Source organism: Prionailurus bengalensis, chromosome B1 (assembly GCF_016509475.1).
Source record: "Prionailurus bengalensis isolate Pbe53 chromosome B1, Fcat_Pben_1.1_paternal_pri, whole genome shotgun sequence".
Lineage (NCBI taxonomy): Eukaryota > Metazoa > Chordata > Mammalia > Carnivora > Felidae > Prionailurus > Prionailurus bengalensis.
This window is the reverse complement of record NC_057344.1, coordinates 143,848,024-143,860,985: the sequence shown is the minus strand read 5'-3', so window position 1 is coordinate 143,860,985 and position 12,962 is coordinate 143,848,024. Positions and strand designations below refer to the sequence as shown.

Genomic DNA, 12,962 nt, shown 5'->3' with positions numbered 1-12,962 from the left:
CTCAACCCAGTATGTGTCTGCTTTTTATGGAGTGATTTTGTTCATGTATTTGAACTCCTTGCTTGCTTTATATCCTTCTGTTAAGGCTAGTTATCCAACTTAGCTCCAACCAAAAAAACGAACACACTTAGGGCTACTCAGTGTGCACTCCTGTGATTATCTCCTGTGATACACACCTTCATCTCCACCTTTAAATCAGATACAGTGTTCTTTTATTTTTTTTATTGTTTACTTATTTTTGAAGGAGAGCGAGAGAGCGAGCGAGCGCATTAGCGGGGGAGGGGCAGAGAGAGAGGGAGACACAGAATCTGAAGCAGGTTCCAGGCTCCGAGGTGGCAGCACAGAACCCGATGTGGGGCTCGAACCCAGGAGCCGTGAGGTCATGACCTGAGCCGAAGTCGGACGTTTAACCGACTGAGCCACCCAGGTGCCTCTAAAACAGATACATTATTCTTAACCCCATTTTACAGAACCTGAAATTGAAGCTTCGAGAGACAAATTTGTCCAAAGTCAAACAATTGATCAGGACCTGAGTCCAGACTCAAGTCCAAGCCAGGTGTCAGAGCCCCTGTGCATAACCGAGTTATACTTCCTCTGCTTTTCTAGTCATTGTGTCAGTCAAGGTTCAGTCAGAAAAAGGCAAGGCCACCACCGGTGTCACGGGAGAAGGGATTTATTGTAGTCATCAGATCTTACACAACTGAGAGGGACTGGGGAGAAGGAAGCCAAACTTGACCATCCAGACATATTAAAGTACTCAGTCAGGACTCCCCTGCATTTATGATAAATTCAGAATCCATGCAAATTAGAATCCATTTTCTGATGCCAGGGAGTTAGACTCTCGCTTAGGACTTTTTGAAAGTGCTTGGATAAGGGTAATGGCAGAGAGGTGGGACAGTCAAGAGAATATGGGTCCTACATACAAATGAGATACAAGTGCTGATGAGTCAGGTGGGGGAGGGGGTGACTTCTGGAAGGATTACTTAACTGACAGATGGTGGCTCTGCATTTAGCAAGGACAGGACTCAGAGCCCTTAACACTCAGGTCTGGTCAAATCAAGAGCCAATTCCAAGACTTCTCATGGATAGACATGGCTCTTAGCACATCTGGGTAGGTTTCAGGTCATAGAAAAGAATTTCCTGGTGACCCTCCTTGTTACAGACACTCCTCTCCCTTGCCCATGTCCCTCCCAGTAACCTTGAAAAAATGTATTCTTGCCATCTAAGCTCAGAGAACAGGGCCCACCAGCAGGGTGCTGTTGGTACCCAGGCACAGCGTTTTCACTCTCTGGGCCTTTAGAAGAATAGGGGCTCCTTCGTGGCTCAGTCGGTTAAGTGTCCAACTTCAGCACAGGTTATGATCTCGTGGTTCGTGAGTTCGAGCCCTGTATCCAGCTCTGCGCTGACAGCTCAGAGCCTGGAGCCTGCTTCAGATTCTGTGTCTCCCTCTCTCTCTGCCCCTCCCAGCTTGTGCGCTCGCTCACGCTCTCTCTCTCTCTCTCTCTCCCTCTCTCTCTCTCTCAAAAATAAATAAATATTAAAAAAAAAAATAGAAGGTTAGATGTGGAGGGCCTTGCAGTGTGAAGGAAAGAAGGCACGGTGATATGGTACTTGGGCTTTTAAGTCAAACCTAGGTTTAAATCCCAACTTCACCACCTACTGGATGAGCTTGAGCAAATCATTTAACCTCTTTGATCTTGTTTTTCTTGTCTATAAGATGAAATTAATAATATGTATCCCATTCGATCACAGTGAGGATTAAACAGAACATGTAAAACATTTAGTGCAGTTCCTGCAACATAATAAGCATTCAGTAATTTTGACAATGATAATAATTAGGCTGAAGACTTACCAGAGGCACAGTGAAACCTGATAATAAATGTTAAGGTTAATGGCATAAACCAGCATGCACATAAAATGCAACTGTGCATTACCAGAGTGTCCCTAAAGAGTGGAGCCCTGTGGGGCCTCCTCACGCCTACGCCGCACCAGAGCCTCTAAATCTGGTCATACTGTGACCTGAAAAACATGGGCCGAAGTTAAGACTACTGTAGCCAGCGCTCAAAAGAGCTACGTGCGGGAACTGTGGTGAGCTCCAGGAGGCCGCTAGAGAATGGCAGAGCGGGCTTCAGAAGGGCAGTAGCTCCGAAGAATGCATTTCTGCATGTCCTGCTTCCTCCTTCCTGTCCAGCCTCCAGAGGGGCTTCAGTAGGTCCATCTATTGCCGTGCCCCTCTAATACAAGCTTCAGGACAGATCCCCCCGACCGTCTGCACAAAGCACTGTGTGGGCTACAAAGGAAGAAAGGCAAGCTCGCATTACCCACAGCGCTACAGACCTGGGTATGCTCTTCTTCCCCAGCACGGGTCACCCTGTGGTCTGGTGTGTCTGGTCCACACCTCAGGCTTGCAGCTGCGCCGAGGGCCTCACCCCAACTCTGTTCCCCTCAGAGGGCCTGAGGTTGGTGGCTGTCGATGGAGAAGTGCTTCCGGCGCGTTTCCAAGGAGCACAGTGGCATCTAGTGGTCTGGTGTGCCGAACCAGTTGGGTGGCATCCCTCTGGTAGCCCTCCTTTAGTTCTAGAAACCCAATCTCAGTCCTAAGTTTATGGATCCGTTTGTCATTAAGAAGCGGGAGAATCAGGGAGCTTGGGGCAGAGGGAAGCACAGGACAAGTAATTTTAACTGCCTGCGAGCTGGTTTAGATCTGAATTTCACTGAAACTGTATTGCAGCTGCTTCCTGTCTTTTTGTCACTGTCTTTTTGCTGTTCTACAGAAACCACACGATGGTCCTAAGTAGTTAAAGTACTTCAGAAGAGATCTTGAAAAGTCAGGTAATCCAGCCCCCTCACAGGAGGCTGAAGTAACAGTATCAAAATGCTAAAGAACCAGTACTGTGTCTCAGATGGTTTCTAGTTATTGAGGGTATAATGCTGAATGAGACATAAAAAGCCCCCACCCTGTAATATTTGTGTACCAAGGTCTGTTCCATGGAATGATAATCCATTTAGTTGCTTTTTAGAAAAAAGTTTCTAGGACCAACAGAGACTGTAAGATCATGACCTGAGCCGAAATCAAGAGATGGACGCTTAACCAACTGAGCCACCCAGGCGTCCCTAGAAAATACTTTCAAACACACACAATAAAGAGTAATATTACAAGAACACATGGATCTACCACAGAATTAACATCTTGTCATATTTGCTTCAGATCTTAAGCAGTACAGACACAACTGAAGTCTCTTTCATACAATGAAAGGAATAAAAGGGTAGTGGCAAGTGCTGTGAAGGAAGTAAGCAGACTAACGGGGAAGAATGGAGGAGATGCTCTTTAGATGGTTCCAGGAAATCTTCCCTCAAGTAGAGACTTGAATAAAGGGAAGAAGTGAGCCAGGAGAAGAGCATAGTGTGTGGTGGGAACGGTGGGTACAAAGGCCCTGAGACATGGGGATGCCTTTCATGGGTCTGAGTTACAGTAAAGAGGCCATTGCACTGGAATGCAGTGATCGAGAGGAGTCTAATAGAAAATGAGGTTGAGAGCTAGCCAGACCACAGTAAGAAGCTTGACATACTTATCTTGACAGTAAGGCTGTCTCTGTGGGCTGGAACCGTTGCAGGGAATGAAGACCTCATTCCAAGTTGTTCTTACCCACTATTAAAAGTACCATCTTGGGGGGTGCCTGGGTGGCTCAGTTGGTTAGCATCCGACTTTGGCTCAGGTCATGATCTCACAGTTCATGGATTCCAGCCCCACACAAGGCTCTGTGCTGACAGCTCAGAACCTGGAGCTTCAGATTCTGTGTGTGTGTGTGTGTGTGTGTGTGTGTGTGTGTGTCCCTCCCCCACTTGCGTTCTATCTCTCTGTCTCAAAAATAAACAAACACTTAAAAAAAAATTTTTTTTTAAGTGCCATCTTGGAAGCAGGAATGGCAAAGGTAGTCAACATGACTACTTCCAGAAAGTGGCAGAAGAACTTTGCAGAGGGTGATGTCAGCACACTCGTGGCATAGCATACCAATTGGTCATACTCCCCACGCAGCTTGGGAAGGGGGATTCCAAAGGGGTGGAGCTCTCCCCGAGTAGCAAAGAGCATGTTGCAGTCCTCACATGGTGCATTCCACCTGAGGTGTGGTGGCTTAAGTTTCCTTGAGCTCTGTAACCCATTCTGCCCTTGCTCTGCCTAGAGATAGTTCTACCAGTGATTTTGTATTTCTAGACATCATCTACATTTTGAGATAGGTTAGTGATGACCCTTGTTCCCGCTCAGTAGGGAGAGTTTCAGTTATTCAGTTTATTCTCTTTGACTTTTTGTGTGTTCCCAAGTAGATGTGAATTATCCTTTCAGTGAAAGACTGCTAAAACTCTCAGCAGTTTGGAGGGGGATTGAGTAGTGCCTACCACCTGCATGGAATTGGTGAGCAAAACAGCCATTATGGATAGCTTCCATTTCCATTTCCATTAGAAGTGTTAGCTCTGAATCTCTCTTAGAGGAGATAAAGGGAAGCATAAGTGGGTCATGTGGGATTATCCCCAGCTGAGCTGTCATGTACATTTTTAACACAATCTCTTCATTTCAAAGAGCTGGGAAGGGAGGGAGGAGGGGTAAAATCTGGCAGTGACATATGCCATGCCATTGAGTGCCAGGACTGATATCTGTAATCTGGCTGGCTCGTGAGCTGTTCCTTCCTGTCTCCCTTGAATCTCTACCTGTTCCTCCCAAAGTAGGATGCTCCATTCAGTAAACTGACTTTCTCTAAAAAAGAAGAGTTACATTCTTGAGGTGAGTTGCTGAAAATGTACTCTTCCTTGAATTCCGGTGCCAGTTTTGAGTCAGAATATGATCCTTTTAGGGGCGCCTGGGTGGCGCAGTCGGTTAAGCGTCCGACTTCAGCCAGGTCACGATCTCGCGGTCCGTGAGTTCGAGCCCCGCGTCGGGCTCTGGGCTGATGGCTCAGAGCCTGGAGACTGTTTCTGATTCTGTGTCTCCCTCTCTCTCTGCCCCTCCCCCGTTCATGCTCTGTCTCTCTCTGTCCCAAAAAATAAATAAACGTTGAAAAAAAAAATTTAAAAAAAATACAAAACAGAATATGATCCTTTTAGTCTCTTGCCATAGACCCTGGATTTAGGCCAGCCACAAAGCCAATAAGGCACTTCCTTAGCCAATAAAACACTGTATTTACTTACATGAGATCTAGAAATATAGTAATAACCCCATGAATTGTAACAGTACTTAAATGCCAACTCATTTAAAAGTAGAAAAGCTTAGGGGCGCCTGGGTGGCGCAGTCGGTTAAGCGTCCGACTTCAGCCAGGTCACGATCTCGCGGTCCGTGAGTTCGAGCCCCGCGTCGGGCTCTGGGCTGATGGCTCAGAGCCTGGAGCCTGTTTCCGATTCTGTGTCTCCCTCTCTCTCTGCCCCTCCCCCGTTCATGCTCTGTCTCTCTCTGTCCCAAAAATAAATGAACGTTGGAAAAAAAAAAAAAAAAGTAGAAAAGCTTAGGGGCACCTGGGTGGTTCAGTTGATTAAGCGTCCAACTTTGGTTCAGGTCATGATCTCATGGTTCATGGGTTCGAGCCCCGTGTTGGGCTCTGTGCTGACAGCTGAGAGCCTGGAGCCTGCTTCGGATTCTGTGCCTCCCTCTCTCTCTCTCTGCTCCTCCCTAGCTTGCACTCTGTGTCTTTCTCTCTCTCAAAAATAAAGAAAAACATTAAAAAAAATTTTTTAAGAAAATAAAAATAGAAAAGCTTAGCAAAAACTTTGAGTGATTTATCCTTCAGTAGAGAGCAGTAAGTCACAAACATTTGAACAGTTTTGAGATTATTGTTTGACTTCTGGACCCTTTATTCCTTCCTTATTTATTTTTATTTTATTTTATGTTTCATGTTTATGTATTTATTTTGAGAGAGAGAGACAGAGCAAGAGCCGGGAAAGGGCAGAGAGAGAGGGAGGGAGAGAATCCCACATTGATAGCCAGGGCCCAACACAAGGCTTGAACTCACGAACTGCAAGATCATGACCTGAGCTGAAATCAAGAGTCAGATGCCCAAGTGACTGAGCCACCCAGGTGCCCCCACTTACTTCTTCCTGTATGCCCTCACTTCCCCAACATGCTGGGTGAAGCATATCTTGAGTTTATAACTAAAGCTAATTATAAGTAAGTTTGTTTTGAGGCAACTTTTTGGGGTATGCCATGCCAGGATTGAAAGTCATTCCCCCTCTTGCTGGCAGAGGATTTTGTAAAGGAGAAAGGCTTACCTTTCTGAGTGTATGAAGAAGGCTTTGCTCAGGCTTTGGGAAGTCATTCATAGGGATGGACTCCTGCGATTAAGACTTCTTAGTAAGCTTCCCTCTCCTGTTAGCCTTCTCTGACTCCCATTTCTCTGTATTTCTCTCATTCAGCTTTGTGTTTAGCTTTCTCACTACAAACAAATTGTCTCTAGTACAGTCGAGATTCCAGGAAGATTGCCAAGGTGTAGCCCTTCAATTCCATAAAAAGGAAAGATATTAACTAAAAACATACACACGTGCACACTGAGTCTTCCTCACCCGGTTCACGTGCCTGGTCTCTTAGTGAGCTCTTCCTCTTCTTCCCACAAACAGCCCCAAGGGACACAAAATTGCAGTGTCTCTCACCCCTCCTCCTCTTCCTCTCTCCTTTCCTCCCCCACCTCTCTCCTTTCTTGGCACATGTAGAATGTCATTTGTAGCACGGAGCAAATCACATCAATGTGCTTTGGTCACATGGCTTCCTCTCTGCTCCCTGTTCCTCCCCTTGCAAGCCTGGGTGATTAATTAGAGCCACATAGGTTACACTGTCGGGCAATTACTCCTAGTAACAACATACAAGGAGGCCGAGCAAGGCCCAAATATGGCCCTTTTCACCCACCCTTCCAAAAACGAAACATCTTGCACAAGAGTACGTTTATAAGCTGGGTCCTGTGCCTGTAAGCCTACCAAACGGTAGCGGCTCATGGTGCTGACTGCTGTGTCTCCCTTTCTTCCAGCTCCTCTACCAGTGACCTCTCCAGCTATGACCACGCGTACCTGAGGCGAAGCCCTGACCACTGCAGCTCCCAGGGGAGCATGGAGAGCCTGGAGCCCAGTGGGGGATACCCACCCTGCCATCTTCTCTCCCCTGCCAAGTCCACCAGCAGCATTGACCAGCTCAGCCACCTCCACAACAAGAGAGACTCGGCGTACAGCTCCTTCTCCACCAGCTCTAGCATCCTCGAGTATCCGCCCCCCGGCATCTCTAGCCGGGAGCGTTCAGGCTCCGTGGACACCACTTCTGCCCGGGGCGGCCTCCTAGAAGGGATGAGGCAGGCAGACATTCGCTATGTCAAGACAGTCTATGATCCCCGGAGGGGAGTCTCAGCAGAGTATGAGGTGAACTCTTCAGCCCTGCTTCTCCAAGGGAGGGAGGCCCGAGCATCAGCAGATGGCCAGGGCTATGATAAATGGCACAGTGTTCCTCGGGGCAAGGGGGCGCCCCCCCCATCCTGGAGCCAGCAATGTCTCAGTTCCTCGGAGACGGCCACTTCCAACCTGGCTCCTAAAGCAGCCGCACCGCTGCCCCCAGCTCGGAGCGACAGTTATGCAGCCTTTCGGCAGCGAGAACGGCCCAACTCTTGGTCTAGCCTTGATCAGAAGCGGTTCTGTCGGCCTCAGGCAAACGTCGCAGCCTCCCTGAAATCTCCCTTCATAGAGGAACAGCTGCATACTGTGCTAGAGAAGAGTCCAGAGAACAGCCCCCCAGCGAAGCCCAAGCATAATTACCCCCAGAAGGCCCAACCTGGCCAACCTCTACTGCCAACTGGCATCTACCCGGTACCTTCTCTGGAGCCACACTTTGCCCAGGTGCCCCAGCCTTCTGTGAGTGGTAACGGCACGCTCTACCCAGCACTGGCCAAGGAGAGTGGGTATACAGCTCCCCACGGAGCTTGTGACAAAATGGCTACCTTTGACGAGAATGGGAACCAAAATGGATCTAGCAGGCCTGGGTTCGCCTTCTACCAGCCTCTAGAACCTGATTCAATGTCCCTGGTAGAGAGGAAACCTGAAACTTCAGCCAAATGTGTCCCCTACAGAGTCCATTTCCCTTCAGTACCTGAAAATGAGGAGGATACCTCACTGGAGAGACAGCTCGCCCCTCTCCACGGCAGCAGCCCACATCCCAATGAGAGAAAGAGCACCCACAGCAACAAACCATATTCTAATCACCACAGCCTCAAAGTGGGTGAAGACATGAGATCTTCCAGGCCCTCAGAGCCCTGGGAGGGTGATTTACACACAGACCACAATGCCAATCTGCAGCACAGGCTGGAGAGGGAGAGCCTCCAGAGCCCGCCGAACAACTTTGGCAGGACCAAGTCAGCCTTCTCCTCTCTCCAGAACATTCCTGAGAATCTAAGAAGGCAGAGCAGCGTGGAGCCAGGAAGAGGAGCCCAGGACGGCTACCAGGATGGCAGGTCCACCTGTGTAGTCAACAGCAAGGGGGAGGACTCTGGCAGGAAAGCTGTTCCCGATCACAGGAGCCACCTGGACAGGCCAGTTTCCTATCCAAGGCCCGAGGCGAGAACCAGTGCCTTGGCCTCTTTCCCAAGTTCAGACCCAAGGTACGAGGACCCTCCCTCTCCACCCCACCAGCAGACATCCAGTCTGGGCCGGAGGCGGCTCAGCTCCAGCAGCGCCTCGGCTCTGCAAGGCTTTCAGTATGGGAAGCCTCACTGCTCCGTGCTGGAGAAGGTTTCCAAGATAGAGCAGCGAGAACAAGGGAGCCAGAGACCCCTAAGTGTGGGCAGCTCTCATTATGGCCATAACTACAGGCCCAACAGGACGGTTCCAAATTCTCATCCTTTTGGGAAGGACTTTGAGGAGACAAAAGGCAATATCCGTTTTTCTGACCCCACTGAACCCATAGGCAATGGGGAGCAGCAGCACTTCAAAAAGGAGGAGCCAAAGCTGGAAGAGGTTACCCGGCAGCCACACGGTCAGCAGTTGAGGAGGGGTGCGGATGGCGGCCGTGGCCCCCAGCTCCAAGGCAGCGAGCCCCCGAGGCGGGACACGCACCTGCTCCGCAGCCAGAGCACCTTTCAGCTCTTCGGCGAGACGGAGCAGGAGCCCGTGTGGCTGGACGACAGGCCCAGCACGCCCGAGTCACCGGTGCTGGACGCCCCCTTCAGCCGTGCCTACCGGAACAGCATCAAGGACGCGCAGTCCCGCGTCCTGGGGGCCACCTCCTTTCGACGCCGGGACCTCGAGCCGGGGACACCCGCGGCTTCGAGAGCCTGGCGTCCAAGGCCCGCCTCGGCCCACGTGGGGCTGCGGAGCCCGGAGGCGGCAGCTTCCGCCTCCCCGCACACCCCTCGTGAGCGGCACAGCGTGACCCCGGCCGAGGGCGACCCTGCCCGACCCGCGGCCCCTGCCACCCGAAGGGGGCCGCGCCGTCGCCTGACCCCCGAGCAGAAGAAGCGCTCCTATTCGGAGCCCGAGAAGATGAACGAGGTGGGGATCTCGGAGGAGGCCGAGCCGGCGCCTTCTAGCGCGCAGAAGAAGGGGCTGCGTTTCGCCGAGAGCACGGTGGCAGACCGGCGCCGCATCTTCGAGCGTGACGGCAAGGCCTGCTCAACGCTCAGCCTGTCGGGCCCCGAGCTGAAGCAGTTCCAGCAGAGCGCCCTGGCCGACTACATCCAGCGCAAGACCGGCAAGCGGCCCTCCTCCGCCGCCTGCAGCCTCCAGGAGCCCGGGCCACCGCGGGAGCGCTCCCAGAGCACCTACCTACAGCCCGGCCCCACGGCGTCCGAGGGCCCCGGCCTCACCTCGGCCTCCAGCCTCTGCTCGCTGCGGGAACCGAGCCTGCAGCTCCGCAGGGAGGCTGCCCTCCTGCCCGCCGCAGCAGCGGGGGACGTGGGGGAGTCCCCACGGGCCCCCAGAGATCGCAGCAGCTCCTTCGCTGGTGGCCATGTCTTTGGGGAACTGCGACGTGGGGACCAAGCCCCGAGGGAGCTGCTCGCTGGAGCTAACTATGGGCCGAAGGGCACCCAGAGGGTGGACAGGACCCCTGGGGAGCCCTCCTCGTGGGGGGCCGCAGCCAGGAGGGCTGGGAAGTCCATGTCTGCTGAGGACCTCCTGGAGCGCTCAGACGTCCTGGCGGTTCCTGTCCATGTGAGATCACGGTCCTCTCCCACTGCAGACAAGCGTCAGGTAGGTGCAACCAGAGGGTCCTAGGATGGGGCCCTTCTGGCCCTGGAGCTTTAGTGAGGCTCCCCTTTAATTTTCCTTTGACATGCAAAGGGTAACATTTGTTTTCATGGGGTGATTTCTTTCTGGGTGCCCGGTACCCTTACAGAGATCTAGAGATTGATATGTAGATATATAGAGTTGTATAGGTATCTTATATAGACCCATACATCTTACATAGAGGTACGCATACATATAGATGTGTGTGTGTGTGTGTGTGTGTGTGTGTACACGTACACACTTCATTTTAGGAAGTCACCATCTCTCAGTGCAAGAATGCATGGTTAGGAAAAGTTAGTGATTTTCTTTTTTACTGTGTCCCCCCCCCCCCCCCCACCGTGGAATACAAACTGTGTCTTGGAATTTTAAAGATTTTGGCATGCATCCTCTATTAGACTTATGCATTTATAAAACATGTAGAATTACTGACTTTAATAGTTACTGAAGTCCTGGCCCTCAGCTAAGTATGCTTTACATTTTTTATCTCATTGATTCTCACAATCATCCTGTGTAGTTATATTACCCACACCAAACCTATGTCTCCCTGCTCCCATCTGGATCCTTTCTGTGCACTGTCTTGGGGAGATAGGAGAATCATACGCTTTCAAATTCTCTCATAAAAGAATGTTCTCATAAAGGTTTCAAACTACTCAAAGTTTATCAAGTGCTTTCCACTGGAAATTTCAGCACAGTTCGCAATAGAACCCGAGCACTAAGTCCCAGGAGTGTATTAATTTCCCTAATTCTCAGTGGCTCCTCGCTGTGCAGGCCCTGCAGATCAAAGGCTCACCTCATAGTTCCCTTCCCACCAAAGATGATATCAGGAACTAATATATATATTAGGCATTCATATTTATGTTAGCTCAGGGGAACACGCCTCCATTGTCCCTTCTCAAATTCTGTTTTCCCCAGCAGAGAAGTCCACCATTTAGCAAGCGTCTGTAGAACACGTGTTGTATGAAAAGCACTGTATTAGAAGGTTGAAAGAAACACAAAACAAAATAAGGTTCATGCCTTTCTGGGGTTCACAACTGAACAAGGACTTGAACTTAACTATAAATAACTAACATGACTAGTGAATGCTTTGGGAGCAGTGATAAATAATATGCTATAGAGGGGAGAGTTATTAATTCTAACTGAGGGGATCTCAGGGCTTCTCTTGAAGAAGATGGGGTTTTTTGATCGTTTCTAAAATTTTTTATTTATCTTTTTAATATGAAATTTATTGTCAAATTGGTTTCCATGCAACACCCAGTGCTCACCCCAACAGGTGCCCTCCTCAATGCCCATCACCCACCCTCCCGTCCCTCCCACCTCCCATCAGCCCTCAGTTTATTCTCAGTTTTTAAGAGTCTCTTATGGTTTGCCTCCCTCCCTCTCTTTTTGTTTTTCCTTCCCCTCCCCCATGGTCTTCTGTTAAGTTTCTCAAGATCCACATACGAGTGAAAACATACGGAATCTCTTTCTCTGACTGACTTATTTCACTAGCATAACACTCTCCAGTTCCATCCACGTTGCTACAAAAGGCCATATTTCATTCTTTCTCATTGCCACTTAGTATTCCATTGTGTATATAAACCACAATTTCTTTATCCATTCATCAGTTGATGGACATTTAGGCTCTTTCCATGATTTGGCTATTGTTGAAAGTGCTGCTATCAACATTGGGGTACAAGTGCCCTTATGCATCAGCACTCCTGTATCCCTTGGGTAAATTCCTAGCAGTGCTATTGCTGGGTCATAGGGTAGATCTATTTTTAATCTTTTGAGGAACCTCCACACTGTTTTCCAAAGTGGCTGCACCAGGTTGCATTCCCACCAACAGTGCAAGAGGGTTCCCGTTTCTCCACATCCTCTCCAGCACCTATAGTCTCCTGATTTGTTCATTTTGGCCACTCTGACTGGTGTGAGGTGATATCTCAGTGTGGTGAAGGAGATGGTCTTTGAACCAGGCTGTGAAGGATGGGGCAGGAGGTTTATAAAGGATTGGGGGTTGTGTGGGGGGAGGCATTAATTGGTAGAAACAGCTTCAAAAAAAGAAAGATTCAGACATTGCTGCCCGAGAAGTACTTTGCTGCACCATTTCTGAAACAAAATTCTGTACCCATCGAGATATTTTCTGTTTCAAAATAATCCAGAAACATTTTTCTCCCCAGTATAAACCCACAAAAAAATTTTATAGAGGCAATCCTCCATAAGCATTCCCTAACCATTTTCCGCCCCTCAGAAGGAAAAACAGAGCTAATTTCTACTCCTTATCCCACAACTAAAACACTTAAAACCCACGTATGTAACATAAAATTTCAGCGAGTTTGATGGGCTTCAGGAGCATAGTAATCCAAACATCTTCTTAATTTTTCTTCCCATGTTCTACAGAAAACAAATGTTTAGGTGAAAACAATCCTCTTCTGCTATTTATTTCTTATGAGATGTCCTTCTTCTCCCTTGGGGAATTGATTGGATGGCTATGAATGTTCCTTTGCTTTCTCCCCAAATACCTCTCAAGCCTGGTAAACTGGGAAATAAAGCTAAAACATAGGTGGTATAGAGAAGTGATGAAATTCTTCTAAATCCCAGCTAAATATGTTATTTGAAAAACTTTTTCAAAAGACAAATACAGAACATTATTTACATCCTCTGCAATAGAGTACCATATTTAGATATTATTTAATTTGGGGACTGTGATGCCAGAGGGGGGGTGGGAACATTTCAAAATCAAAGAGTTT

At 49.1% G+C, this 12,962-nt stretch overlaps 1 protein-coding gene across 1 annotated transcript in view; it reads left to right on the top strand.

Annotated features, from left to right (window-relative positions):
- The window catches only part of SHROOM3 (shroom family member 3), a 213,520-nt gene that overhangs the window by 166,718 nt on the left and 33,840 nt on the right, over positions 1 to 12,962 (top strand). The window contains exon 5 of the mRNA XM_043556387.1: positions 7,002 to 10,200. Coding sequence (XP_043412322.1) covers positions 7,002 to 10,200 — 3,199 coding nt within the window. The remainder of the gene's footprint in view (positions 1 to 7,001; positions 10,201 to 12,962) is intronic.